At 42.5% G+C, this 25,885-nt stretch overlaps 1 protein-coding gene and 1 non-coding gene across 3 annotated transcripts in view; one reads left to right on the top strand and one right to left on the bottom strand.

Moving 5' to 3' along the window:
- The window catches only part of Rnf169 (ring finger protein 169), a 61,573-nt gene that overhangs the window by 5,718 nt on the left and 29,970 nt on the right, over positions 1-25,885 (top strand). For both annotated transcript variants that reach the window (XM_001061888.8, XM_017590193.3), the window contains exon 2: positions 25,801-25,874. In XM_001061888.8, the coding sequence (XP_001061888.3) occupies positions 25,801-25,874 (74 nt within the window). The remainder of the gene's footprint in view (positions 1-25,800; positions 25,875-25,885) is intronic.
- Positions 19,878-20,007, bottom strand: LOC120100366 (small nucleolar RNA SNORA20). The gene has a single exon (XR_005500131.1). It is a non-coding gene; the product is annotated as a small nucleolar RNA SNORA20 (small nucleolar RNA).

Genomic DNA, 25,885 nt, shown 5'->3' with positions numbered 1-25,885 from the left:
CTACATTTTGTTAAGCATTTCACATACCAGCGAACAAAATATAAAGCTTTTTCTCATGCAATTTATATTCTAAATATAAAGGCATTCTAATATATTGATTTTAAAAATATTTACTACACAGGTATGAATAGTTTTAGAACTATACATAGTAATTATATTTAAGACATATTGAAAATGATTAAAGAATTTTGATTTAAAGCCAAAAGAGCTTCTAAATTATACTGCCTTTGATCTTGAAAATGGAACGTTTTAGCTTTTAGGATAATTCTTTTTTCTTCTACTATAGGTAATGATTAAAGTAATAAGCTAGACAAAGGCTGATAACAATTTTAAGTTGGCAGACTTGTGCTTTCTTTTTTTGTCTTAAAATCGAGTTTCAAAAATGTAGTAGATACAAAGGTTTGTACTATCTCATTTATCCTTCCTTTTTATCCGAGTCTCCCACACAAACATCCCTGTTCATACTTCCTGTTCACTTATGATTAACACATTTTAAACATTTATTTTCTGTGAAAGCAAATAGTTCTGGTCTATTGCTCAATTGTCAGACAAGATCTGCTAAGTGTGTTGCCTAAATTACTTTTAGGACTGGTGCGTAATGAACTTATGTGATTGTATAAAAGGGCTTCTCTGTTCTGTAAGGACTGTTTCAGGATAGTGAAGTGACTCATCCCTTTCTCCTTAGTGACAAAATGAGCATGTCCTTTTGTGTTGCACTAAGGCAGATACCATGTGTCTCATGCTTGCTTATGTGTTTTACAAAACTCATGTTGAAATTACCTCACCATCTATTTACCATGGAAATGAATTACCACTGAAGGAATTTCCCAGCTCTTCGAATTCAGACTGAACAGCGGGAATGCAGGTGCTATCTGCTTCCTTCCTCTCTTACTTCTGCTCTCTGACATCCAGTTAGTTTAGAAGAGTTGTCCACCTTGAGTTCGTTTATGTGTGACTTTACTTGAGAATATGATAATCCATTTAGTCACATTGTATTAGATTAATGAATATTTGGTTCCTGTTAGTTAGGACACAGTGTCCAGAGGAAGGTGGAAGCTCAGGGACAGACTTGTTGGGCAGTGGTGGACTTTGGATGCCCTGTCAAAGGGTGAGTCCAAAGAGGAGCCCATGTTTGACTTCACTTTCTGATGGGGTTCTGTTGTGCATGTGTTGGAAACCCCAGTTGTCTTTGAAATATGGCGGTTCCCATACCTGTACATAACCAGACAAATGGCAAATACAGAACAGACTTCATACATTCCCAAGGTTGCTGGGAGACAGTAGTCAACAGACATGGAGCTATAAACTGTTAAGCTCTTGTGCCCATGCTGTTTACCGTGTAGTAGGCTCAAGGGACCCAGTGAAGCCTGAGTGAGTGAGGAGGTTCTGGGTTGAGCTTAGCCATGTGCATGAGGCAAAGACGGCGGCATAGCTCAGGTTCTTCAGGGGCTATAGTCCCTGTGAAAGGATCGGCAAACAAACAAACAAGAAACTACCCTCTGTCACACAGATCGTGATTTGCCTGGGCTTTCTGCAAAGTGGAAATTAAAAAAAAAAGTTTCCAAAAACAAAACAAAACAAAACAAAACAAAACAAAAAAAACCCCAAAACAACAAAGCACAGGCTATGAAGCCCACATCACGTTTAAGATGTAAAAGGTTTTGGTTCAGATAACCTTGTGGTAAGAAATTAATATTAAAAAGATATCTTCAAGCTAGCGAACTATGCACATCAGATGGAAACGCTAAAGCAAGACTTTCAGGAACACTCCTACCCCAGATGGCTGAGGGTTCTTCCTGAAGGAAGAAACCCAGCTGTGGGTAAGCTCAGTGGAAAATGGCAGTATGAGCCAGCAGGGTTCCGCTAAAAGAGTCCACACATAGGAAATGAGGACTGAAGTGTAGAATGTCCGTTCATAGGATAATTAAAATAGAGTAGCTCAAAATGGACACCTCAATGAATGGTTATGGTTCAGGACTAAAGCTATTCCAGAAAGGAACATCTTTTATATAAAATAAAGGTATCCAGAATTAAACACCTCAAATGAGTGAACAAGGCAGGAGATAATTTGTAGAACTAACTGTCATGGAACCATCTAGTCAGTGAGGTTGGGGCTCAGTAAGGCAAACCGTGGTTTAAAGTAGCCCAGTATGTGAGGAAACTCCTCAAATGTGCCAGGGTGAAGAAAACAGGAAGGAAAGGGAACTGATGAGATTGATCAGGAGGTTCCAGGTGTTAACCCAGGGGAGAAGCAAAGAGAACGACGGTGTATAGAGTATGAAGATGTGATGACTTTAGATGATTTGAGGATTGATAAAAACCCAGAATCTTTTAAAAGAATTTTAAAAAAGAATTGAAAGCACGCAGGATTTAGCTCAATGGTAGAGCGCTTGCGTCCTGGGTTCAGTCCCCAGCTCCGGGGGAAAAAAAAGCAGGCAGGGACCCCCATAATTTAACACATTGTGGTGAAACTGCAGAACACAGAAGGCACTCCCTCTACCCGCCCCCTGGCTGAGGCTGGAACCCAGTTTCTAAGTAACAAAACCAAGTGGCCCAGGGAAGTTAGAAAAATAAAAGCAGGTCAAATCCAAAGAGGTACAAGATAGGAAAGAGGGAGACGATCTCATCAGAGGTCCTGGTCTTACCTGCAAGACTGAAGGAGCAACTTTCCCAGTAGTGCATATCTATCTGCCTTAGGGGAACTCACGGGCAAGCATGCTCACATGGTTCATCTCCAACTGCAGAACTGAAAACAGTGAACAGTTCCTTAGAGAGAAATATAAATTATGGGTCATTTCTGTAACCATTACTACAATGGATGAACAGTCCTTATGTATCATGTGAATACATCTTGTAAACATCTTGTAGTGGTAAGTTACAAGGCTCTAGCCAATGCCGTTTATACAAATACAAAGGTGCACAAAGATGGGCTTATTTGAATGGGCAAAGAACTGCGGGATGAGAGGGAAAGTCAGCGATACCAAATACTCTGTCTGGCAGTTGGGTAGTGAGAGTCAACAGAGGGCTTAGGAACACAGGCGAGTTCACCTCTGTAGAAGAGGAGCAAAGCAGGTTTTAGTCAGGACTCACACTGCCTTTGGAGAGTCCCCATTGGGATTTTTGGTAGAACTTGAGAGCCTAATTGACAGACCATGTTCCCCTGTTGCTGCATACTGCAGGGACGACAAGCTGCGCACTGGTTTCTGGTGGCTGGTAAAAAGGAGTTAATGGTTAAGGAAGGCCGGGGCCAGACCTACCTAGTGAATTAATACTGAGTGCTCATGTGCCAAGAATTGTTCAGAATGTTTCCATAGACATAATTCCTACTTAAACCTCCCTCCCTCCCTGTCTCCCCGCCCCATTCGCGTGTGCTCATGCACGTGTGTGCACTTGTGTTTATAGAGGCTAGAGGACGCCTCAGGTGTCATGCCTTGGAATCTACCCAGCTGGGGTCTCTTGTTTTATTGATTACCATAGGTTGACAGGCCAGAAATCTCCAGGAATTATCCTGTCTCCACCTCCCCAGCGCTGGTATTACAATGCATGCCAACTTTCAACATGGGTTCTGGGGCTCACAAACACAGGCCCTATGCTTGCATGACCAGCGCTTCACGGACTGAGATAACTCCCTTGCCCACTTTTGTTCATTTTAGTGCTAGATATGGAAGATGATCCCGAAATTGTTAAGCTGTTGTACTAGGTGATTATTGGCATCTTAACATGAATAGTTATTTCTTTTCTCCCTCAGAATAACATCTTGTAGTTTGTAAGTAATATATATATATAAATGTTTATTTCCTGTACTAGATTTTTGTGTTTCAGTTTTCTGGTTCATAAAGAGTAAATGTCACAAGCTGTACTGGGTTGCTTTAAGATTTAGGTAGGAATTATGTATAAAAGCACTTAGTATAGTGCTCAACGTGTAAGCACTCATCGACGCCAGTTTACTAGGTTCCTGACTCTGGATCGAACTGCCTCGGGCCCATGTGGTATAGCTTGATCCTCTGAATGCTGTAGCCTGCTTTAAATTCTGCCCTGGCTCTCCCTTTATTGCTTCTTTGACGTTGGTAGAGGTGCTAGCTTTTTGGAGTATTCACTTCCCTCTGTGTAAGTGGATACAGTGCTGGCAGCAGCCCCTGGGGAGTACTGCAAGGGTTAAATGAGATACTCAATATAATGTTTAGCAGTGATATTTAAACAGTAAAGCCACTTTGAAAGAGGAATAGAATACTTCATGTTTTATGGGATTCCTGGTGTGAATGAGTGGGTCTCTGTATCTTTATCTGTTTCTTGTGCCCTTTCTTGGGCTCTTTTTATTCTCTTTGTGTATTTTGTCCTAGTCTAGTGTGTTAGGTGTTAGTTTTTGTTTTATCTTTTTATATTTTATGTTCTTATTATACCTTAGAAGCCTGTTTATTTTCTAGTGAGAGATGCGGGGGCGGGAGTAATAGAGGGAGGAGAAACCATAATCAGGATATATAAGGGAAAAAATCTATTTTCAAGGCGGAAGAGGAACAGCATAGATATTAGCATAGTGAGTGATTTATTTCTGATGTACAAATGAATGTCGTGATTTGAGGAATGAGGTAAAATGTTTCTTACAGTGGATTGTGCTTTTAAAAGTTTGAAAGTTACTGGCTAGCAGTCCAGTAACAGAAGTCAGTAATGTAAGCTACTTCTTAGAACCTTTTTATTTCCAATAAATACCTACTATAAAACTCTGTGTGTGTGTGTGTGTGTGAATCTGGTGCACAGAGTTCTTCACATTTGCTAGGGGAAATGATTAGGTTTTGCTGTTTATATGAAGATTTGGGTGACTAGATCTGAACTAACATGCTGAGATGGGAATGAGGTGTGGGGCGTGGCCTGATGTCTTGTGGTGCTGCACTACCTGGCACATAGTAGATTCTTAAGCATTTTCTGGATGAATGGGATAACTGTCTTTATTAGAGCCTAAATTTGGAATTTCTCCACGTTAATACCAACCTGATAGAGTCATAGACTGAGATTTTTATGTTTTATTGAATTCCTTTTTTTAAGCAATCATAAGACTTTTTTTGTTTATCTACATTAATAACTTGGTTATAATGTTTAGGTTGATGTAAAATGCTAATTGAGTCCTGAAAGCTACCGGTGAAAGGAGAGCGAAGGAAATTCTGCAAACGTACCCTCAGGCCACAGTTCTCTATTTCAGCTTAGTGGGCATGCAGTATCTTATGTATTTATACTTTTACTGAGATCAGAAGGATGGTAAAATACATATATGATTAGTTATATCTTCTACTCACTACCAAAGTGTAACTTTTTTTTTGCCACTGAAAAGTATTCGGGAAGAAAGCTAGTATTGAAAAGTAGTGGATCTGAATGAATTCTGGCTCAAAGCCCTGTTGTAGCTGAGGCTTCGGGCAGGCTTCTTAATTCTGCACTTACATTTCATTTGTAAATTTGAATAGTGGTTACATTGGAATGTGTGTGGATCAGATGACATGGCACATGTTAGGTGCATAGAGCAAGCAGGCACCTAATGTTAGCTTTTATTCATTGTTTGTTAATATAGTCATTGATTATTGTGTCAAGCATGCAGCTAGTTACTAGGAACACACAATTAGTAAATCACAAGCTTCTGTGAAGGAAGTTGGGAAACTTGTTATGACAGTCAGTGTGCAGAATGGATTTGTAGGGCAAATCCTAGCTATGGAGACACTTAGGAGTCATTTGCATTCAGTACAGGGGAACCGAACACTGAAGAGCGTGGTGAAGAAAGTGCTGGCTGTGTGCTGCCGCCCTTGCATTTCAGAGATAAACGAGCGTAGTTAATGAGGATGCATGTTTGTCAGACTTTTCTACTTGCTGTTCTAGTCAGCACTAACTGTCCAGTTGACACAGACTAGAATTATCTGAGGGGAAAACATTGATTGTGGAATTGCCCAGATCAGATTGGTGTGTGGGCATTTTGTGGGGGTTCTGTGGTGATTAATGGATGCAGGAGGGCTCAGCTCACTGTGGATGGCACCATCCCTGGCAGCTGCTTCTGGGCTATGTTAGAAAGATAGCCCAGCCTGAGCCTGGGACTGAGCCCGGGAGTGAGCTTGCAGAGTTCCTCATGACTTCTGTTCCAAGTTCTTACCCTGACTTCCCTCAGATACAGACTGTGACCTGGAAACATCAGCCAAACAACTGCTTCCCCCTGAGTTGATTTGGTCAGGTGTTTTGTCACAGCAGCAGCAGGGAAACTGGAGCTTGTGTCAGTATGGTGTGTTGTGGGTGCACATTTGATCACGGGTGTGTGGAATCCCAGAGTCTGGAGTACATTACAATTTTACTTGCATTTACCCTATAGTGTGTGAAATTTAGTAACTCTGCACTTCTTGTCCTTGTGATTCTCTCACAATGCCGATGTTCTGACAGAAGGAAGTTGGCTTACTGAGAGAGATGAAGGAAGAATTAGCATGTCTGGAATTCACTTTGCCTATATGCTAAGACTTTGTGCTGTGCTTAGTGGGGACTTCCCACTGTGTGTGAGGCATCAGACTGTGTGAGGATGTGCTTGAGAGCACGGCGTATTAAAAAGAGGAATGCTGAGGGAGCACTGGTCTTTCGCACTTAATAAGTGTGTTTCATTCTGCTTTGGAAGAATAAATTCTAAGAAGCTTTAGGGATGGTGAAGAGACATGAAGGCCAAGGACAGCATTTGCTGGTTATTCATTCCAGTCTTTCCTGTGGAAGCAGATCCTGTAAAGACACAGTGAGCTACTCTACCCAGATTTGTGTTTCAGTGAAGCTTGTATTTTGATTTTAGAGATCCTCAGTTCTTAGACAAGTGTAGATTTCTTTTTGCACGGTGGGTTACGTCCGTGTTTTGAACTGTTCTGTATTTGTACTGTTTTGCCGTCCTTGGGTAATGTAGAGGCCTGTTGGGGACTTTTTAAAGCATTTGCTACAGTAGTTGAATGAAAACAACCACAGAAACAAAATCAACCACAGCAACAAAAGATCCCATAGAATGGCCTGAACTGAGAACTAAAAGCAAGATTGCAGGAACAGATAGTCTTGTGAATTTGTTGAAAGGGAGCAGAGAAATCAGTACCTGTGGGGATAAGAACTTAGGAAGCTTTCCTTGTAAGAGATGTGAGTCAAGTCACTAATAATGTGCTATGTTTGCATGTTATGGTGGAGGGGAGACATTGATGGTCCAGAGACTTTGAGTAGAGAAAACTGATGTGGAAGTATATATTCTCATTAGATAATTCAACAAATGCTTTCGAAGGCACTAAATGACAATTGGCGTATTAGTTAAGGTTTCTATCACTGTGAAGAGACACCATGACCACAGCAATTCTTATAAAGGAAAACACTTAATTGGAGCTGGCTTAAAATTTCAGAGGTGTAGTCCATTATTAACAGGTGGGAAGAGGGCAGTGCACAGGCAGACATAGTGCTGGAGAAGGACCTGAGAGGTCTAGATCTTGATCAAGGGCATCGGGGACTGTGTCACATTGGGCGTACCTTGAGCAGATAAGACCTCAAAGCCTGCCCCCCAGTGACACACTTCCCTCAGCAGGGTCTCACATATTTCAACAAGGCTATGCCTCCCTCCCAGGGGTGCCACTCCCTTGTGGTCTGTGGGAGCCAATTACAGTTAAACTGCCACATTTGGATACATGCAGGAGACCATCCTTCTCTATCACATCCCTAGTGGTGAGGCAGACTCAAGCCTTTGTAGCAAGTATGACACATGCTAGTGTGTTAAAGAGTGCTCTGAGCCAGGTTAGTAACGGACTTCTCTCTGGGTTAGTAGAAAAGCTTTGGAAAAGAGAAAGCAGAGAAAGGGTTTGAGGTGTGGATAAGGAATCATCACACTGTGAAGGAGAGGAAATGTACTTTAGGAAGAAGCATGTGTGAAGTCACGGCGTAGGTCAAGTATGGCCTCATGAGGAGTGGCATGTGGGAGCTGGGGGCAGGGACTTTACAGGAAGGAGAGAGGGTGTAGCTGGCGTGGTAGGTTTGGGGTCCTGTCGTATATATGTTAGAGGGAGTTAAGAGCTACCAGAAGTTACTCAGTAGGAGGACGGTAGTGTCGTATCTCTCTATAAAGAACTAGAGATGAGGTTACAGAAGCAATGTTGAGAATACATGGAAAGACAGAGTTTAAGACACAGGGAGGCTGCCATCAAATACACACATAAGCTGTCTTCAGTAATGCTGGGAGATTGCATGAGATGAACTGTTCAGATAGAACCGTTTTGTGGTTAAAGAATCAAACTAGCATGGTTGGATACTGGAGGTACAATCCAGGAGAGGGTGCAAATTGAATGCAAGTCCGTTTGGTTCCGAATCCTGGACTGTTTCTAACTTCGGAATCGTTTTGCTATTATAAAGGAAAACATTTAGGTGGGGCTGTCTTACAGGTTCAGAGGTTTAGTCCATTATCACCATGGCAGGGAGCATGGCGGCACACAGGCAGACATGGTGCTGGAGAGGCAGCTGAGAGTTCTCCATCCTGATTAGCGTGCAGTGTGTGTGTTGTGGGGGAGAGGGGGCAGACAGGCCCTGGCTTGAGTGTTTGAAACCTCAAAGTCCACCCCAGTGACACACTTCCTCCCACAAGGTCACACCTCTAATAGTGCTACTCCCTATGAGCCTATGGGGGCCAATTACATTCAGACCACCACAATAGTGAATGATGTCTTGCCTCACATAGCAGCAGAAATCAAAGGCTATTGTTTCATGGTGGTGGTGGATGTGATGTTGTGGACATGAGGATAAGTGCTCTGAGGTCCAGGCCCTTCATCGTGGCTGCTCCTGAGCTCTGTGTCTACATTCGATTCTGTGGCTTTTTAGTCGTAGACTTTACTGGTGGTCCATCACAGGCTGCCTAACAAGAAGATGACACTTTTGGGGTCGATTTTAGACTTAGCATGGAAGTTTTATTTGCTTGACTATTTTTGTCTGCTTCTGCAAGTCTGTCAACCTCTGTTGTCAGCCTTCTCTGACTCTTCACCCTTCCTTCCAAGCTGCTCCCTGCCTTCCCAGGCCTGTCCTCTTCTGTGACTCTTAACTGTAACACTTGGCTGTAAGGTTGGTTTGTTTATCCCATGTGACTTTGTTATGTCCTCAGTTGTTCAGGTCCATCTTTAGGACCTTTTATTGATTTGTCTAAGCTAATATTAAAATTCTTTGTGGAGAGTCCCATGCCTGCTCTCTGTGAGGGCCCCATGCCTACTCCTGTGACTGCTCTCTGTGAGGGTCCTGTGACTATTGGCTGTGGAGGGCCCCATGTCTGCTCTCTGTAGTTTCTCTTCCCACATCACTTCCTCTGTTCACTGCTCATTTCCTCTTTAACCTGCTAATGGTTTGTTACAGTTTCCATTGTGTGTTCTCTCTCTCTCTCTCTCTCTCTCTCTCTCTCTCTCTCTCTCTTTCTGTCCTCCTATGTTAGCACTTTGGTTTTCATTTTCTCCTTTTGTGTATTTTATTAAGTACCCCCAACCCTGCATGTCAATTTTCTAGCATACTCTAACAACAGCTTTTGTTTTATTACAGCAGCATTTTACATTATTGGATAGTCTAGTTACTCTCCAGCCCATTGCCCTCTTGTAGTGTACTCAATAAATGAATTTTCAAAAATGCTGTTGTCTTAGTTTGCTGTGATGAAACACATGGCCAAAGTAACTTTGGGAAGATCATCAAAGGAAGTCAGGACAGGGACTCAAATAGGGAAGGAACCTGGAGGCAGGAGCTTACACAGATGCCATGGAGGGATGCTGCTTATTGGCTTGTTCTTCATGGCTTGCTCTGCCTGCTTTCTTTTTTTTTTTTTTTTTTTGGTTCTTTTTTTCGGAGCTGGGGACCGAACCCAGGGCCTTGCGCTTCCTAGGTAAGCGCTCTACCACTGAGCTAAATCCCCAGCCCCTCTGCCTGCTTTCTTATAGAACCTGGACCACCAGCCCAGGGATGGCATCACCCACCCCTCCCCGGTGATCACTAATTAAGAAACAGCTTTACAGCTGGATCTTCTAGATGCATCTTTTCTATTGAGGTTCCAACTTTCAGATGTCAGTATCTTGTGTCAAGTTGTCGTAAACCTAGCCAGCGTAGCCATCTGTATAGTTTTAATAGCTAAATAATAGTACATTGTCCGGATATACGTAATTAGCCTAACTATTTGCTCAGTGTTTAGCCTCAAGGTAATTTTTGGTTTTCATTTTGTAGTGAATATCTTTTTTTATTGTGTGTGTGTGTGTGTGTGTGTGTGTGTGAGTGTGTGTGTGTGTGTGTGTGTGTGAGAGAGAGAGAGAGAGAGAGAGAGAGAGAGAGAGAGAAAGAGGGAGAGAAAGAGGGAGGGAGGGAGGAGGAGGAGAGAGAGAGAGAGAAAGAGAGAGAGAGAGAGAGAGAGAGAGAGAGAGAGATGGATTACAGCATGCTTGAGGAAGTAAGAGAACTTGAGGACTTGGCCTTTTTCTTCTTTCATGTGCTCACTGGAGGTCAAACTCAGGCCATACATTTCTAGAAATTAAATTATTATACCTGAAGTTACAAACATTGTGTAAGTTCTTAGTATGTGAGCTAAGAAATTTTGATTTGATTGATGATTTACTAGGGGACGGTTTAAAAATATAAACAGTGGAATTGAGTATAATGGTAGTTAGAGGAATTCAGACTTATGCATTGCTAGGAAGTCTGTGCACTTGATTCTAAATTTTACTAGCTTTTAATTAAGAACATTTTAAAAGATTTAATGCATGAGTGTTTTACCCAGATGTATGTGTACATTATGCATACCTACTGCCTGTAGAGGTCAGAAGAGGACATCAGATCATCTGGAATTTGAGTTATAGGCAGTGCGAGCTGCCCTGTGAGTGCTGGGAATCAAACCCATGTCCTCTGCAAGAGCTACAAGTGCTGTCACTCTTCTTAGTTCTTAGCTTTCTCGCCACTCTCCTCCAAGGTGAGCACTCTTGTACTGCCTACTGTAATTGCTGCTTGTGTGAGTGGACGAGCGAGCGCGTGAGCAGGTGTGCTAGGTTAATATGGTTGACACATTGCTGCTGTTCACACTCTTAAATGCTAATCCGAGAATAGTAAATAATTAGCTTGTTTATGTTCTTTGTGGTGCTGGGGATTGAACCCACTGCCTCACATGTATTATGTAAGTGCTCTAACTGAGCCATATCACCCCCAAGAGTAGGGGATCATATTAGTTTGAGTTTAGCGCACATTGATGGTTTACTCTTATTTTTCTTCATGCTGCACAGGGTGTCCTTACTTTAACATTAGATTTTCTCCTTTGGAGGGCTGGCTGTGGTGGCCAGTACCTGCGATCTCAGCACTCAGAGATTGATGCAGGAGGGTCACGTGTCTGGGGTACATGGTGAGATTCCATTTGACAGTTTTCTTTTGAGGTTTGGTGGACAGACACATGCGTACATGGGTAACTTGAGACTGTTGACAGTGACTCCTGGGTCCTGTGTAAACACTTACTGTATGTTTCTGATAGGTACAGCGTTTCCCTTTTGTCTGCCAGGGATATGCTCTGAGATCCCCAGTGCATGCAGGCCGCTGTGGATAGGACCAAACCCTGTATTACTTTTCTAAGTGTACCTAGTCCCAGTGCTGTGTTCAGCTGCCATAGACAGCTGTGATGTCTTTTCTCATCTGAACCTCAGCACACATAAAATCCAAGCTTCATTTCCTCCTGTCTTTGCTGTCAGGGTTTTACTCCTTTAGAACACTTTTTATATTTATTGATTTTGTGCATGCCTGGGTGAGTACATGCATGTACCTTTGTGTGTACCTCAGTCTGTATGTAAAATCAGAGAACAACTTTGGGAGTCACTTCTCTCCTTCCACCATGTAGATTTCTGGGATCAAATTGATGTTATCAGGCGTGGCTACAAGTACCTTTATCCCCTGAGCCATCTTGGTGGTGCCATTTTAGTTTCTTTAAAGAGTATTTTCTTTCTGTTTTCCCAGGTGTGTGTGTGTGTGTGTGTGTGTGTGTGTGTGTGTGTGTGTGTGTGTATACACATACATACTAGGCTTGTATATTCCTGCTTATTCCTCTTTTATACTTAGGGCCTATGTCTCTGTTGTTACAGTCACTCAATAACCATTGCTCCAACTTCGTCCTTCCCATCCCTATCACCACTTTCAGAAGAGTGTCATATCACTTTGTGCCTTAGATGCAGAAATACATTGCTTTGTGTCCAGAACTCATACCTGGGTTCTGGTGCTGCCTTTGGGCCTCCTCAGCAGCCGTTTCCGGCCATTGTCTTCAATGTTTCATGTTTCAGCATTGTCTTCGTTGCTGTCCAGTGCATCCTGGGTCCCACTGTCTCACAGAGCACTCTAGTTTACAAGTGGCTTTTCTTGGCTTTGCCAGTATGTTTTCTTGATCCCTGCCATAACTCACCCCTTTCAGGGAACCTGGCCATTTTTATTATGTCGGCTCCTGTTGGTCCTTTCTTCTCCCTTCAGATTTATTTGCGTATCTGCATTTGCCATATAATTTCTTCATCTCATAATCTGAAAAAAATAGTCTGGTCTCTTTTGTGCTTTTATCGTGTTTTTCTTGCAACGCTTATGAGGCATGTGGATTTTAAATTCTTCTGGGTACAGTGGAACAGATTGTAGCAGACAAAGACTCCTGCTGAGAATAACTAGAAGAGCCTTATTTAAAAAAAGTCCACATGAGAGCTCTGTAAGGTTGCCAAGGCAGCCAGAGCTTCAGGCTTGGATTCTTGGTGAGGGGAGGAAGCAGCTAGAGAAGCAGGGAGTCAGATGTGCTGTCTTCGTGGGCCTGAGGAGATTAAAAGTGTAGCCTAGGTACAGGCAGCCAGACCTGAGAGGCCAGGATTCTAAGGAGAAGTAACATTTCTCCCACCTGCTATCCCTTGGAGCATCTGCTGGCTAAAGTGGGTAGGCTACAGGCTGGGGAGCCTCACAGAAAAGCAGCCTTTGAGAAACAGGCAGTCGTGTAGCTTTCCTTAGTGTAGAGGAAGAAAATGCCCAGGATCTGCTGAGGAAGACAGGCATGGTGAATGCCTGGGATCCTCACTGGACCCTGTGGGGTGTGACAAGGGCAGAGTCAAGTTTACAGCCTCGAAGCTGAAGCAGTTTTGAGTCTGTTGATGTCCTCTTTAGGTTGTAGGGTGATTTACTCTCATTCTGACTGCTGGTAGGGAACATGGTGAGCCTCAGTAGGGAGATGATGTCATCCAGAGCTGTTGCTTTGAATCTAGGGTGAAAACAGACGTTACAGGAGCAACTGTAGAGGCGTGTGCCCCACTTACACAGCGGTTGGTTTAGTCTTAGTTTGAAAGGCATTCACATTACAGTCCTCAGTGTTGTGAGAGGTCTGCAGTGAACATCCTTACGTAGGTCTTTGAACATATAAATATCTTTAAGATACAGTATCCTATGCATGCTACCTCAGTCTCTGTGAGGTTATGTGTGCATTAGTCATTGGTTTAGAGGGCAGTGTTTTCTTGGTGTCCTCCATCCCCTCTGACTTTTACATTCACCTGTTTCTTCTTCTTAGGGGTTCCCTGAGCCCTGAGGGAGGGATTTGATGGAGACATCCTGTTAAGGGCTGAGTGTTCCAAGGTCTCTTATTCTCTGTATAATGTCTGGCTATGGTCTCTGTATTTTGTTTCCATTTGCTGCAGGAGGAAGCCTCTTTGCTGATGGCTGAGCACGGCAGTGGTGTCTTGTTTTACCCTAGATCCTGGGCTATCAACTCTCAGGTTCTTGGCCATCCAGGCAGTGTCGGGTGTGGACTCCATCTCGTGGTGAGCCTCTATCAGATCAGCTATCGGCTGCTCACTTCCACGAGCTTTGTGCCACTGTTGCCCTCCCATATCCCGTAGGCAGGACACCACTGTAGATCTGAGGGTTTGTGGCTGATTGGGAGTTTAAGTTTCTCTTTTGGTAGCATGTAGATTATCTTCTTGTATGCTAGAATATAGGGGCAAATGTTCTATGTAGGCACGAGCTCGGCTTCTCCATGTTTAATAGTGTGTGGGTGTTATCTTTAACATTGGAATCTTGCTATCAGTTTATGGAGAGCAGCCTGTAATCTTAGTAACAACCTGGGTTATTTGGGGGTTCGTATGGGACCCCCCTTTGGCCAAAAACTCAATTAGATGTAATCCAGTCTGGCATTAGAAGCTTCGTTTGCTGACAAGAGATGGCCAGCGAGGGGTCCGTCTCCTCCACTATTTGGCAATTTTATTTAGATTATCTTCATATATGTGTATATTACTATGTTTGCTTTTTATACCACCCCAGGGTCTGATGCACCAGTTAGGGTCCTAGAGCCAAAAAGGAAAGTAGACAAGCATCCCCTTCCTCACTCAGAGGAATCACTTGCAAGAGTACATTTAGTTTTCTCAAGGGGAGTCTCACAGGGGAAACAAACTCTTCTTAAAGACGGCATGTCCAGCCATAGCTTGCCCACAGACAGTGAGCTCAGCAGCAGCTTTGTGGGGTCCTTGTCTTAGAGTGCCTTGTCAGGGATCTTTTTATTTTAATTTTTTTTGAAAATATATTTTATTGGTTTTTTTTGTGCTCTACCCCACCCCCACAGAATTTCCCCGTGTAGCCCTGGCTGTCCTGGAACTCACTCTGTAGACCAGGCTGGCCTCAAACTCAGAGATCCGCCTGCCTCTGCCTTCTAAGTCCTCAGATTCAATGAGATTAAAGGCATGGGACACCACTGCTTTTGTGTGTGTGTGTGTGTGTGTGTGTGTGTGTGTGTGTGTGTGTGTATTTTAGTATGTGAGAGCACAGAATCTGATTTACAGGGTTTCAGTTATGGTTTTCATACAGTGTTGGGCATTAGCAAATTAAACTCTGTACCTCAGTTTCCTTGTCTGGAAAATGGTGTAAAGACATACCACAGAGACATTATGATGAGTGAGTTAGACATGGACCCAGCACATCCTATACTTGACTACTGTTAAAGGATGGTACTGTTTCAACCTGGTACAAGGTGAGAGTACGGGTAGAAGGTTGAGAGCACTGCAGGCGTAGACGTGGGGCAGGGCGTGGTTTAGCCAGGAGCCATAACCTGTCAGGAAGGAATGAGGTGATATAGAACTGCAGAGGTGCACACACTGTGTCCCAGGACAGACTCTTGTACTGTATTGAAATACAGTGGTGTGGAGCCCGCTCTGCTAGTTAGAGACAGTTATCCCTTTATGTTTGAAGAGAGCACAACACTCCCTAGTTAAACATCCTGTGGCAGATTTTAATTTAGCCATGTATTTGCATGGTGGTAAATAACTCACCAAACACTTTTACAGCTCACAACCTTTGAATTGATTGTTTAATGTCATGTCTGTAGTTTTAAGATGTGGTTGAAATATTAGAAAGTTAAAAATGGGGCTGGGGATTTAGCTCAGTGGTAGAGCGCTTACCTAGGAAGCGCAAGGCCCTGGGTTCGGTCCCCAGCTCCGAAAAAAAAAAAAGAAAAAAAAAAAAAGAAAGTTAAAAATGAAGAAATTCATGCCTAGAGAATTTTCTTTTAAAAGTGTCTCAAGGACAAATGGCTAGCCAGACATTCAAATCTAAGACATAATAGGTCTCAAGACTCAACAAATCCAAAATTCTCTTTTATTCTGCCACATTCATAAACTTTGTGTATGGGGACACTCAGGCATGTCCGGGGACTAGAGGACAGTTGACTTTGGCCTTAGGATTGGTAAGCTAGCATCTTCCAGCATAGTAAAGTAGGGTTTTTTCTAATACTACACTGAAGGACTAGGGACACGGTTCACTGGTTAAGAGCACTGGCCTTTCTTACAGAGGATCCAGGTTCAATTCTGAGCACTCACATGGTGGCTCAGGATTGTCTGTGATTCCCATTCCAGAGGATCCAGTGGCCTCTCTGGCCTCCAAGGCCGATGCTTGGTGCACAGATACACACGCAGACCAAACTCCCATGCACAGTAAATAAAAATTTAAAAAGCTACATTCAGTGTGGGAGTTTTGGTAGCCCTGGGCTTGGGGCAAGTAGCAGAATGTCTGTCTGGTAGTTCATTTGTTTTCATTAACAAATCACCAGTCACCCTGCCCCAGAGAATCCATTTAAAAAAGGATCTTTAAGGACATTTTTCTGGTCTTAGAATGTACATTAGACTGCAGTCTTGTGCTTAGGTTACTGACCACAGGTGTGTGTCATCCTTAAGACATCTTGTCCCTTGGGAGTTTCTCCTCCTGGTTTGTAGAGTCAGAGTCAGAGGGCAGGCATCAGGAAATTCTGTCAGCCCTGGATTCCTTTATGAATGGGGATATTCTGTGCTCTCATGCATCCAAAGTCACGTCTAGCACTTTCTGTGCTACTAAAACCTTTGGGAATCTTCGAACAGTTGCTAAATGTTTTCCTTGATAGGGCACTTTTAACCAACAAAGCAACAAGGCCCCTTGGGATTGGTAGATTTTTTTTCTTTAACTTCTCTGAACAAGAAAGGGTTGTGTTGCTTTTCCTGTTGGCCTGGACATCTTGTTCCTCTGCTTATGATAGTTTTGCTGGCATCCCAACCTCAAGTTCCTCTTTTGGGGTGGAGGAAGCTGACATAAAATCCTAAGAAGGTTGGGGAAGTGAGGAAAAATTTAAGTAAAATCCTACATCAGCAGATGCAAACCATCGTACAAGCCATGGAACCAAATGGGTCTGCCTACTGATAATGTTAAGTGTTTGCTGCACAGTCTCCATTCAACTGTAGAAGAATGATTTGAGGAGCTTTGGGGCCAACAAAGTGGCTCAGCAGGCAAGATGCCCACTGTCGCCGTGGCCACCTGAGTTCAATCCTGTGGTCTTCCTGGAGGGAAGAGTGCAGACTGCTCAGGTTGTTCTTTAACCTCTGATGTACACAGTAGCAAATGCCCACCTCCTGTAAGTTAGTAAGCGTACAATAAAACGTTTAAAAGGGGAGCTTTCATTTCCTGGCCTTTGCTTGGTCCGTTGCTTTCTTCATATTCATCCAGGCAAATTGAAATGCCACACTAAATAGAGTTTCAGCTTTGATGTTGTAACTACTCTTAGCCAAATAGTATTCTACCTGTGTGGTTGAACTGTAGTGGAATTTTACAGACTTCAGAAGAATGTTGACTAGGAGATAAGAGTGGATTCAAGTTGATGCTGAATCAACAGCTGTAGATGTCATTGCTATCATTTCTCAAATCCAAACTGACACCAAAACATTTTCTTTTATTGGATATTTTCTTTATTTACATTTCAAATGTTATCCCCTTTCATGGTTTTCCCTCCTGAAACCCTCATCCCATTCCCCTACCTCCTGCATCCATGAGGGTGCTCCCCTACCCACCCAGTCCCTCCCTCCCACCTCCCCGCCCTGACATTCCCCTACACTGGGGCATCAAGCCTTTACAGACCAAGGGCCTTTCCTCCCATTGATTCCCAACAATGCCATCCTCTCTTACATATGTGGCTGGAGCCATGGGTCCCTCCAGTGGACTCTTTGGTTGGTGGTTAGTCCCTGGGAGCTCTGGGGTGTCTGGTTGGTTGATATTGTTGCTCTTTCCATGAGGTTGCAAACCCCTTTAGCTATGTCAGTCCTTTCTCTAACTCCGCCATTGGGGATCCTGTTCTCAAGTCCAGTGATTGGCTGTGAGCGGATGCCTCTGTATTTGTCAGACTCTGGCAGAGCCTCTCAGGAGACAGCTATAAGGCTCTTGTCAGCGTGCACCTCTCGGTATCCCAAATAGTGACTGGGTTTGGTGACTGCATATGGGATGGATCCCCATGTGTGACAGTCTCTGGATGGCCATTCCTTCAGTCTCTGCTCCATACTTTGTCTTCGTATTTCCTCCTGTGAATATTTTGTCCCCCCTTAGAATTACTGAAGCATTCACACTTTTATCTTCCTCCTTCTTGAGCTTCATGTGGTCTGTGAATTGTATCTTGGGTATTCTGAGCTTTTGGGCTAATATACACTTATGAATGAGTGCATACCATGTGACTGTTCTTTTGTTACCTCACTCAGGATGATATTTTCTAGTTTCATCCATTTGCCTAAGAATTTCATGAAGTCATTGGTTTTTTTTTTTTTGTTTTTTTGTTTTGTTTTTTTTTGTTTTTTTGTTTTTTGTTTTTTTTGGTTTTTTTTGGTTCTTTTTTTCGGAGCTGGGGACTGAACCCAGGGCCTTGCGCTTCCTAGGAAGTCATTGTTTTTGATAGCTGAGTAGTACTCCATTGTGTAAATGTACCAAATTTTCTGTATCCATTCCTCTGTTGAAGGACATCTGGGTTCTTTCCAGCTTTTGGCTATTATAAATAAGGCTGCTATGAATATAGTAGAGCATGTGTCTTTGTTATATGTTGGAGCATCTTTTGGGTATATGCCCAGGAGTGATTTCCAGAGTGGTTGTACCAGCTTGCAATCCCACCAACAATGAAGGAGTCTTCCTCTTTTTCTAAGTCCTCACCAGCATCTGCTGTCCCCTGAGTTTTTGATCTCAGCCATTCTGACTGGTGTGAGGTGGAATTTCAGGGTTGTTTAGATTTGCATTTCCCTGATGACTAGGATGTTGGACATTTCTTTAGGTACTTCTCAGCCATTCGATATTCCTCAGTTGAGAATTCTGTTTAGTTCTGTACCCCATTTTTTAATAGGCTTATTTGATTCCCTGGAGTCTAACTTCTTGAGTTCTTTGTATATATTAGATATTAGCCCTCTATCAAATGTAGGATTGGTAAAGATCTTTTCCTAATCTGTTGGTTGCCATTTTGTCCTAATGACTGTGTCTTTTGCCTTACAGAAGCTTTGCAATTTTATGAGGTCCCATTTGTCTATTCTTGATCTTAGAGTATAAACCCTTGGTGTTCAGGAAATTTTTCCCTGTGCCCATGTGTTCGAGACTCTTCCCCACTTTCTCTTCTATTAGTTTCAGTGTATTTAGTTTTTATGTGGAGGTCCTTGATCCACTTGGACTTAAACTTTGTACAGGGTGATAAGAATGGATCAATTTGGGGTTGGGGATTTAGCTCAGTGGTAGAGCGCTTGCCTAGCAAGCGCAAGGCCCTGGGTTTGGTCCCCAGCTCCGAAAAAAAGAAAAAAAAAAAAAAGAATGGATCAATTTGAATTCTTCTACATGCTGACCGCCAGTTGAACCAGCACCATTTGTTGAAAATGCTGTCTTTTTTCCACTGGATAATTTTAGCTCCTTTGTCAAAGATCAAGTGACCATAGGTGTGTGGGTTCATTTCTGGGTCTTCAGTTCTATTCCACTGATCTATTTGTGTCTCTGTACCAATACCATAGTTTTTATCACTATTGCTCTGTAAAACAGCTTGAGGGCAGGGATTTTTAAAGCTAGGCATTTAGTAGTGCATATTTGTAATACCAACATTTAGATGTCTGAGGCAGGAAGATCTTGAGGTTAGCCTGCGCTGCACAATGTGTACACTCTGTGTGTGTGTGTGTGTGTGTGTGTGTGTGTGTGTGTGCTCTGTGTGTGTGTCTGTCTGTGCCCAAGCATCACCCACTTACTAGGGATGCTTGTAGGACTCAGCATATAGTTGAACTCATAGCTGTGATCTAGGGCAGTGAAATAATACTGAGCAAAACATTCTGTGGAACAAAGTCTGGAGGAAATTAGGTACAGGCTTCCAGAGTCTTTTCTGAGTAGAGGCATGCAAGATGTGTATTACTCCCCCAGCAAAGAAAGTAGAACACTGGGTGCATGTTGTCAACCAGGGAAACTTGCTGGAGACTTAGTGCCTAGAGTTCTTAGAGTGAATGGATGACGTACACTTTGTGCTGAGCATGTACCAAGATTTCATACTCATAGTAGGCAAGCAGGTATTTCTAGAATCAGTTAGGTGCAACAAATCATTCTTTTTTTTTTTTTAACAGTGTCTAGACTATTCTACAAGAGACAAAAACACACTTCATCTCCACGTACAATGGCCCAATATTGTTTTATCCCATGCGTATAACCGCTCCTATCACTGACAGACTAGAGCAGCAAATTAATGGGAAAGCAAATCGTTCTTACTGGTAAGGAACCCTACCTGAAGTCTGAGTGGAAGGCATCAGCCAAAGGCTAAGTTGGCAGGCAATCCTTCATAATGACAGATTTACCATATCTCTTTTTGGCAATGTATGGTTTGTATATATGTGATATTTAGCATATAGAGTGTGCTCATTAACTGTTAGGTTTTATGTTTTTGAGACAGCATCCTACTGCATAGCCCAGGCTGAGTTTAGACTATGTATCTGGGGTGGCCTGGAGTTTACAAAGATCAGTTTCCCCAGTACTAGGGATACAGGTAGCCACACATGAGACCTATTTTGAGGACTGTTCGTTGAGTACTAACACTAATAGTACTTATAATTATGGTGTGCTTGCCTTGTGAGATAGATTAGTTTTTTAGAAAGCATTATACTTTGTGAGGTTCCCGACAGGGAAATGTTCCAGGTGAGAGAAGAATGAAACTCATTCAGCCTCACTTAGGTAAATTGCGCTAAGCCAAACTTGGAGAGTCTGAGACCATTTGGTTCATTTTAGCCATATTTAAGCACAGCATGATTTTGGAAACAGTTTTCTGATAACAGCTCAGTCCCATGAGTATAACAGAGCTTAAGACATGCTTACATTGAAATTCTTCATCTCTCACGCAGATAGGTACTGTTCACTCAGGTAGTGCCCACGACTTAGGATCTGGGAAGAATGATGGAGGTGAACATAAGGCCTGTGGGAGTCAGGATTGGCCTGGCCCTAAGCTAGCATAGACGTCACTTAGGCTGTTGTAAAGCACACATGACCTCACTCAGATGAGGATGGGCTTTCTGGCCTGGAAGCAGGAAAGACTTAGAGGGAAAAGGTCTAGGACAATTAAAAACAATCCTGGGAGGTGTGGGCATTGTCTCACTCAGCAGACAGTCAACTGCACCCTTTGCCAGCATCCAGGAGGGCAGGTGAGCCTTTCGTAGAAGAAATAAGCCTGCATGTCCTCCTGGTGTCTGCAGGGCTTAGCCTTGTGCACGAGATCTCTTGACCTTTACAGTACCTTAAAAATAGAGAGATGGTGGTGGTGATGATGACGATTATGTAAGGTCTTCTGTAGCTCAGGCTGGCCTCAGAGCCAAATTTCTCCTGTCTCACTCTTTCCAATGTGAAGATTTCAGGCATGGGCCATCATGGTTGGTTTAGCATTTTACATTTTTAAAGCCAACCCCCCATTATTCTAACCCAATATTAAGATAAGTTATGTCAGTCCTAATGTTAGTGACTACACGATAGCACCCTGCTCTTGTCTTTTGAATTCAGACAAGTCAGAGGCATAGTAAGACTAAGACACAGGAGCGATTATAATGATTGTGGTCTAATGGACTCTGAGGTAGGTTGGCCAGTGTCTTGACTTGTATTTAGTAGAGGAGGAGACTGGAGAAAAGCAAAGCGTGGCCATTTCTAAATAATTTCATTTCATTGTCAGAACAAGTGTCTGAACCCATATGTCTTTCACACATCTGCAGGGGTGTGATGCCAGATGCGGAGTTCTGTTTAGCCTTGTATGATTTCTTAATGAATGTTCCAAAGCTAATTTGGCTTTCTGTGTAAATGTACATTTAAAAAAAGATCTGTGTTTCTTTTAACTTGTAAGTAAAAACAAGTTATAATTTAAAGAACATTACACCACTAATATAATATGATACAATACAATCTCATGTTTAGTAAATTGTGCTATATGGTACTCGGTTTGAAATTACTTACAAACTGTTTTCACTCTCCTTAATCCTCATTTGAGTCTTAAGCCTATAGTGAATGATTTCATTAATTAGAATTATATTTGCTATTATTCTGATCTTATAGAAGAGGGAATTGAACCTTTCTTATCGGAGGCTCTTATGCTAGTCTAGGATCGAGTATTAAATTTTAGACTATTTACAAGATGAAGATACTATGCTCTTGAGACTTGAAAATTTTGTTTTTGAAATTAGTGTGTATTAGTTATATAAATTAACTCAGTGTGTACTAAATAACCAGCAAGAACTGGTTTAAACAGAGAAAACTCCCTAATGGTAAACTGAGCTGCTGTTTGTACTCCGCTATCACTGAGTATTTTTATTCTCTGGTGTTGGGCGGCAGTCTTATTTATAAGCCTGCATAAGATTATGTCCCTTATGCTGCTCTTCAAAATACTTGGAATTCTTAAAAGCGAATCTGAGGAGATTGCTATAGTTTGTACCAGAAGGAACTGTGGTAACATTGATTATGTCTTGGTCCTAAGGTCTTCCCAGTATGAATTGAATGCAGAAGCCATAAAAGACCAGTTGGAGGCTAGGCGTAGCAGTACACGCCTTTAACCCTAATCCCAGCAAGTGGGAGGCTGAGGCTGGTGCATCTTGGAGTTCCAGGAAAAGAGCCTATCTTTAAAAAAAAGAACAGTTTGAGAAATCTCTTCTAAAAGAATATCCACACACGTGACAGAGAGGAAGAGTAGTAGTGACCTTCACTTACACAGAGGCTTCAACAAGTCAGGAAGCTGGGCTGTGTAATCAGTACAGCGACACAGCTCCTCTAGAAGAGATTGGAACTACTCCTAGCCATGTGGGAAGCCCTGGTGGTCCTCATGACTTGTCTCTAGGAATGCCACTGTCGCCAACACTGTGATGAGCAGATGGCCGCTGTGCTGAGCTGGCGGGCCCATCGCTCAGTGTAGTCTTAGGAAGGTGTGTTTATTATCTGTTAAAAACACGCTCATCCTCAGCTCAGCACTCAGTTGCCAGCAGTGTGGCCTGTGGATAGACAAGCAGCCCTGAAAGGAACAGTATTTCATGTTAGTTGTTGTAGGTGTTAACAGTCACTGGAGATTGAAACCCAGTGTGGAACCGCATTGGGATTTTTTTTTTTCATCTTTCTCTTTTTCTTCCTCTTGGTTTTACCAGCTCCTGGTTTACTGTTTATTTCAGAGTAGTTTATGAAAAAAATAAAAATAGCTAAAGTAATAAAAACCAGAAATCTACACTTCTGATTTTAATTTAAAAAGGAATTTAATGAGAAAGAATATTGGGTAACAGTTGGCAGTGGCATAGCTAGAAAGCTCAACTTGGAAATGGCAGCCAGTATTAAAGACTTTATAGTATGGAGTCTTTGAAATTGTGTGAAATGTCTTTGTAATGTAGTATCTTATAAATATTTTGGGGGCTGGGGATTTAGCTCAGTGGTAGAGCGCTTGCCTAGGAAGCGCAAGGCCCTGGGTTCGGTCCCCAGCTCCGAAAAAAAGAACCAAAAAAAAAAAATATTTTGTTTTTTTGTTTAATACACTATTCATTGGGTAGGCACACATAAATGTAAATATGATCAAATATAATATTTTATTTTCACTAACTTTTTGGTTTGCTCACTGTGTATTTTTAATTGTGGTATATTAATTTTCTTACCATAATTATAATTTCTCCTTAAATTTTTGTTTGTTCACTGTGTTGTAGGTTCATACAGGTTCATGACTGTTATCTTTTTAATAAGTATTTTGTGTTTTTAGATAAGTAAGGAAGTGTATTCCTTTCTGTCCTTGTGATAAAGTACTGGCCAACATCAAGTCAAGGTAGAAAGGAATTGTTTTGAAACCTTCAGGTTCTGGGCCATCTTTGAGAGAAGTGAAGATGAGCACTCAGGCAGGTACTGAAGCAGAAGCCATGGCTGAATGCTGCCTGCTGGCCGCAGCACAGTTCACACTTAGCGTCTTTGCACAGCCTTAGGCCACCCAAAGCCAAATGGTGCTTCCCATTCGGACAACCTGATGTGGGTAGTCCCTCAGTTGAATTTCTGGCTCAGGTGACTCTAGACTTTGTCAGGAGGGCCCCGCTGCCATGTTTTTTGTAGTTGTGGAGAGGGATTGGCCTTAATTGCTGGAAGCAGTGTTCTTTCAATCGTTATACAGTTCCCCCTTTATCCCCGTTAAAGTTTTCTTCCAGTTCTGCCAGGCCCTCATGGTGCTCTGTCAAGCAGACCACTCTGAACCGTAGTTGCCTACCTCAGCTGTAGAGCGGGTGTGATGCCTACCATAGTGTTTCTGTGAAAGCCTCCTGAAAATGCTTACCTGTGAGAAAGTACTTAAAAACAAGATCCACTTTCTGTGATGTTTGGTCTGCAGGTATTTCTCTACATGACATGTGTGACTGGTGCCTGGGGAGGCCAGAACAGGGCTGGATCTCCTGTGAGCTACTGTGTGGGCACTGGGAATTGAACCCAGGTCCTATGGAAGAGAAGCCAGTGTCCTAACTGCTGAGCCATCTCTAGCCCATAAAGTACTTTTTAAAAGGGAGTTTTGCTTTCTTTTTTCTTCTTCCTTTTGTCTTTAAAAAGCATCATCTTCGAATATACTGGCTTGTAAGTGGAATGTGGTTTGGGCCATGACAGACAGAGTCATCAGGACTTGAAGTGGTGAGGGATCGATGGGTTGTTTGTCTTCCAGACTGAGGGCGGGGTGGGTGTCTGTTTAGTGCATGGGAGAACTTTGAGTCCCTGTCTGTATCTGAGTCAGGCCCACTGCTTTTGTTTCTTCATTATTCTTCAGTATCTTTCTTTTGAAAATAAATAAAATTGAGTCAACTGAAAAAGGGCAGAAGGCTTTTGAGGAACTTAGTTTTTGTAGAGCCAACACTGGGAGGTTAAAGTTATCAATAAATTGTAAAATTATTACTATAGTTAGAACACTATCGTGAAGATATAAACTATTGTCATATTTACAGAAATAAAGTGTGTATCCCTCCACCTTTTTAAAGAGTGGGCTCTGGAGTGCAGGCTTTAATGAATTTGTGGTGATCCTGCTTTTGGCTCCTGAGTGCAGGGGTTGAAGGAGTGTATCAGCATGCTTGGCTTCTTGGGTTTTAGAAGACTTACCTTTATTCCTGTTCTCAATTCTTATTTTTGTTGTCCACTTGCATAACAATCATGTACTTTATGCGCCTTATGATCTCATTCTTTGATTTACAAATAGAGGATAGAAAGAGAGAAGATAGAATTTTAGATGGGAAATCAAATTTTAACGTACATGGTTTGTTTTGCGGTTAGTCAGGGGTTGAGCAGTGTATGATTTTGAAGATGATCAATTAATGGAGTACCCTAAAGAGCGTGTTGGTTCCTCAGTGGGCTCATGAGAGCCACTGGAGGCTTGGATGGCTAAAGAAAGTAGGCTACATACTGAAAAATAGAAAACATGTATGCAGATATCTGTGTGTGTGTGCGTGCGTGTGCGTGTGTGTGTGCACTCGTGCACATATGGTGTGTAACATAGGGCTTGAATACAGTTTTCTCTGTGGTCTTTTGGCATGTCTGTCATTGAGCCCTTTCTGACCACTCTGGCTAAAGCAAACTTTTCTTTCCACCCTACACTCATTTCCTGATAGCATTACTGCCACTACCCCAAATGTACTCTCACTTGTTTCTTTGTCTGCTCTCCCACAAGATTGTAGTCCATGGCACAAGGGCTGCGTTTGTTCATACGCTAGTGCTTAGTACAGTCCTGATTTGTAACCTTTAGTGAGTATTGATTAAGTGAACGAGAGAATATTCAAATTAAGATAACCATAAGCAGGCGTGTAATTCTAGCTCTTGGGGGGCAGAGGCAGGCAGGTCTGTGTTCAAAGCCACCCTGGTCTACAACAGTGAGTTCCAGTACAGCCAGGACTACATGATGAGGCAGTGTTAAAAAAAATTAGAAGATAACCATAATTTTTATGTAGTTTGTAATATGGCTGTCAGCAGTTGGATAGTGTAAAGATTCCTTCTTACAAAACTCCATTAAAAAGTATTTTCCCTTTCTTCCAGAGTTTATATTCCGAACACCAATCAAGTTAAGCAAGTCAGGAGAACTTGGTGAGGAATATGGATGCCTGAGAAAGGTACGTACATG

This window comes from Rattus norvegicus, chromosome 1, assembly GCF_036323735.1.
Source record: "Rattus norvegicus strain BN/NHsdMcwi chromosome 1, GRCr8, whole genome shotgun sequence".
Classification (NCBI taxonomy): Eukaryota; Metazoa; Chordata; class Mammalia; order Rodentia; family Muridae; genus Rattus; species Rattus norvegicus.
This window is presented reverse-complemented; position numbering and strand designations above follow the sequence as displayed.